The 4414-nt window shown below is 42.5% G+C and overlaps 1 protein-coding gene across 1 annotated transcript; it reads left to right on the forward strand.

Annotated features, from left to right (window-relative positions):
- Window positions 1–1514: 1514 nt before the first annotated feature.
- Window positions 1515–2144, forward strand: LOC149152302 (uncharacterized). Its single transcript, XM_089443443.1, has one exon. It carries the CDS (start codon window positions 1515–1517, stop codon window positions 2142–2144), a length of 630 nt encoding a protein of 209 aa, XP_089299569.1.
- The last annotated feature ends 2270 nt before the right edge of the window (window positions 2145–4414 follow it).

The raw sequence follows: 4414 nt of genomic DNA on the forward strand, positions 1-4414 counted from the left end.
CATAATGATGGAAGCACTGGCAAAAGTCAGCAGCAACAGACTGAACAGGCACAGCAAGACAAACCGAAAGTCAGCTCATCTACATGCAAGCCAGTAGCTGCACACAGACCAAAAGTCGAACTACCCAGCCACCGGATAAATGCCAGAATTCAATACATGAGAGATCATGCTCTCATAGGCAAATTTATCGGAATATGGCCAAACGAGAAAGCATTGAGAGCATGGATAAATGTCAAATGGCATCCAAAGGGACACATAACCCTGCATCTAGGGCCGAAAGGTTTCTTCACTGCAGTTTTTAACTGTTTGGAGGATAGGAACAGAGTTTTTGAAGGAGGACCTTATTTCTTTAACTCTGCTGGGCTATTTCTCAGAGAATGGATTGAGCGGTTTAACCTGGATAAAGAGGACCTAAGTTGGGCACCGGTGTGGATCCGGCTGTACTCTCTACCATTGGAATATTGGGAAGAGGAGTCCTTAAAAGCTATTGGCAAGGTTTTGGGCGACTTTGTCAGAATAGCTGAAGACACAAGGACACAGAGATATACCTCATATGCAAGGATCTGCGTCTACATGGACCTGAAACAACCCCTGCCAGATACGGTAAGTCTTTTTCATGAAGATGTGGAATGTATTCAGTTAATCGATTATGAACATGTCCCCTTCAGATGTAGGAAATGTCATGACCTAGGTCATCTCTTCAGAGATTGCCCTTTAAATAGCAAACCTACGACTCAAACTGAACAGGAAAACCCAGCGGTAGATGGTTTCACCAAAGTGACAAATCGCAAAAGAGCGAGTAAAAAACCAGCTGTTACTATAAAGACACCCCCAGGAAATCAATCCAAGCCATCTACTAGTAATAGCTTTGCAGTTTTAGATAATCAGGATCCGCAAGATCCAGACGACTCAACCCATAATAAAAAAGGGCCTGCTCAGGAAAAGGAAAAAATGGATCGATCCCAATCGAAAGAAAAAGAAAAGGAGATAGATCCAAAAGGTAAGCAGCCCAAAACAGCCCCCAAAAACTGGAGCCTTCCAGAAATGGATATAGATGGCATAAATCCCAACATAGAAAATGAGAAGGAAGGCGACAGTCACTCTCAGGAACCACAAATCATGGAGGAGGATTCGGAATCTATAGACATTGGTGAGCTAGATCTCTTGGGATTAGAACAGGCCTGTAAAACAGGGAACTTCGACAAAATACCTGATAAACAAGTGGACAATCTAGTGGAAGTCCTCAAAAATGCCCGGAAAAAATACTCACTAGGGGTTCAAATTGGCAGCCAATGGGACGACAAATTTATTACAAAAGACAACAAAAAAAGGGGAAGGAAAACAACCTTAGAAAGAACCATCAAAATTGGAGAAGTGCTGGTAGATTCGGGCAGATATGCCAAGCTAACCAAGTATTTCAACATCAACCCCAATCCTTCCCAATGAAGTTGATCTCTTGGAATATCAGAGGGCTTAACTGCCCCAGGAAAGGAAAACTCTTAAAAAACATGTTAATGGAAGAAAAACCAGCAGTTCTTTTTCTACAGGAAACAAAATGCAACTCGACAGTTTTGGAAAAAATAGCAGCTAAAGCCTGGCCAGGGGGGACAGTAGTAGCTGTTGATGCTCAGGGCGCTTCCGGAGGACTTGCAGTGCTTTGGGATGCAAGAAAGATTCAAATGACCAACATACATGCAAATAAAAATTTCATCCAAGCAATATTCCATATAATAGGAACCAACATCTATGGGCACATCACTAATGTGTATTTTCCCCAAGAATCCCAGCAGAAGAATGAAATTTTGGAAGCTTTAACAAATCTTAGCACAGATAGGCAATACCCATTATGGATAGCTGGAGGAGACTATAATATGATCGCTTCGGTGGAGGAAAAAAAAGGAGGCCGATGCAGAACAAACAGGGACGGATCTCTATTAAAGAACTTCATACAGAATAATTGGCTTATAGATGTTCCTACAAATAATGGCCTCTACACCTGGAACAACAAACAGACAGGTCCAATGCAAATAGCATCACGTCTGGATCGCTTTTTAATCTCTGACAATGCAGTTCATGTAGGTGGAGAATTCACAGCTTCTATTCTCCCTTACTCTGGTTCCGATCATTGGCCGATAGCCCTCTAGTGGAATCGTCCTGGCTGCCATATTAGACGTCCCTTTAGATTTGAGGCTTTTTGGTTGTCTCACCCGGACTTCAACGAATTTGTTAAAGCAACCTGGGAAAAATGCAATTTAACGGATGATACAAAAATGGATTCATTCCAAAGGAAGCTGAAATATCTCAAAGGGGAAATTAAAAAATGGAATCACTCTGTCTTTGGCAACATTTTTAAGGCTAAGGAAATCCTCAATCAAGAAATGAAAGTGGTTCAGCAAAGAATGATAACTGAAGGACGCTCGAAAGAACTTAGCAAGAAAGAGTAGTCCTTAGAGAATCAACTCCTCGAGCGAGAGTCACAAGAGGAAACTCTATGGAGACAAAAATCAAGAGTTAGATGGTTGAAGGAGGGTGAGAAGAACACGAAATTCTTCCACAAATCTACAGTGCAAAGAAGAATGATAAATCAAATTTCACGGGTCACCAATGAACAAGGAAGCAAAATCGAAACACATGAAGGGATAGAACAGGTGTTCCTCAACTACTTCAAGAAAATGAATCAAGAGCCGGATACAAACAGAACAGATGCTATTGAGAAAATCATCAGCAATATTCCCAAATTAATTACGGATGAGCATAACACTCTCCTTCTCAAACCCATAAGCCTCCAGGAAGTGGATGATGCTGTCCATCAACTCAAAGCAGGAAAAGCTCCGGGACCCGATGGCTTTACTTCAAATTTTTTTCATTACTTTTGGGATCTGGTCAAATGGGAGGTGTGGCAAGTGGTGGAAGAATCGCGTACCCTCAGATGGATGTATCTAGGATTGAATGCAACATTCATAGCTTTAATCCCTAAAGAAGAGGAATCAACCACTCCGGATAAATTCCGCCCGATTGCTTTATGCAACATCATATACAAGATTGTCTCCAAAGTGATAGCTTCCAGATTGAAGCCCCTGCTTCCGCTTCTCATCTCTCCAGAACAAACTGGTTACGTTGAAGGAAGGCAGATTACGGATGGGATAATTCTAACCCATGAGATAATTCACTCTCTCAAGCTCACAAAAAAACCAGGTATGTTGCTCAAACTAGATTTATCTAAGGCTTTTGATAGTATCAGTTGGGAATATCTGCAAAAAGTCCTTCAAGCTTTTGGTTTTGCCCCCTCTTGGATTAGATGGATCAGTAGTCTCATTTCCTCTTCGTTCTTCTCTATTCTCATCAATGGAATCCCCTCACCTACTTTTCGTCCTTCCAGAGGCATCCGCCAAGGGGACCCTATATCGCCCTTCCTGTTTGTCATTTTGGCTGAAGGTTTAGGTCGTAGTATCAAAGAAGCCCTCCGCTCTCATCATCTTAAAGGTCTAGCCTTCCACCATGTCCCTGCCTTTTCACACCAGCAATTCGTCGATGACAACCTGCTTTTCGGTCATCCGTCTGTTCAAGAAGCTCGAGTACTCAAATCTATTCTGGCAGACTTTTCGGAGGCCTCTGGTGCCCTTATCAACAAAGTCAAATCCCAGATCTTCTTCTTCAACACTTCGCCATCCATCCAAAGAACTATTGCCCGTACCTTTGGTTTCTCCATTGCTTCCCTTCCGTCTAAGTACTTGGGGGCTCCTTTATTTGCCACGGCTCTCAAGCATGCCTCATGGAACAATCTTTTAAAGAAACTGGAAGCTAGATTATCCCTGTGGACGCATAGAGCGCTCAATATGGCAAGTAGACTAGTTCTAATCAAAGCAGTGCTTCAAACCATGCCTCTTTACCTTTTCTCCATATTGGCTGCACCCAAATGGGTCCTTAAAGCTATCAAACAGCTTCAGAGAAACTTCCTTTGGGGTAATTCGGGACCTAATCGAAAATGGGCATTAGTAAAATGGGAGAAAGCTTGTCTTCCCAAAAAGGCAGGGGAATTGGACTAAGAGACCCAGAACATAGTAATATGGTTATGGGAGCCAAAATCTGGTGGAAATGGCTAACCAATCCCACAACTCCTTGGGCCTACCTTTGGACAGCGAAATATGCAAGCAACAAATCCATGGAGGAGAGACTTAGAATGTCAGAAACTAGTAAAGGATCCGTGATTTGGAACTCAGCCATTCAACACAGGGATATAATTCAGAAACACAGTTTTTGGGAGGTGAAGGATGGTCAAACGGCCAGATTCTGGGAAGATTCTTGGCAGCAGCTCCCTAACCTCAGAGACACAATTCCAGGTATTGCTGATCAAGACATACAACAACATGAGAAGGTGAGTAGATTTTGGGACTCACATAACACTCAAGAACAT

Source organism: Pinus tabuliformis, chromosome 9 (assembly GCF_031772625.1).
Source record: "Pinus tabuliformis cultivar Carrire ecotype Pingquan chromosome 9, CPIR1, whole genome shotgun sequence".
Lineage (NCBI taxonomy): Eukaryota > Viridiplantae > Streptophyta > Pinopsida > Pinales > Pinaceae > Pinus > Pinus tabuliformis.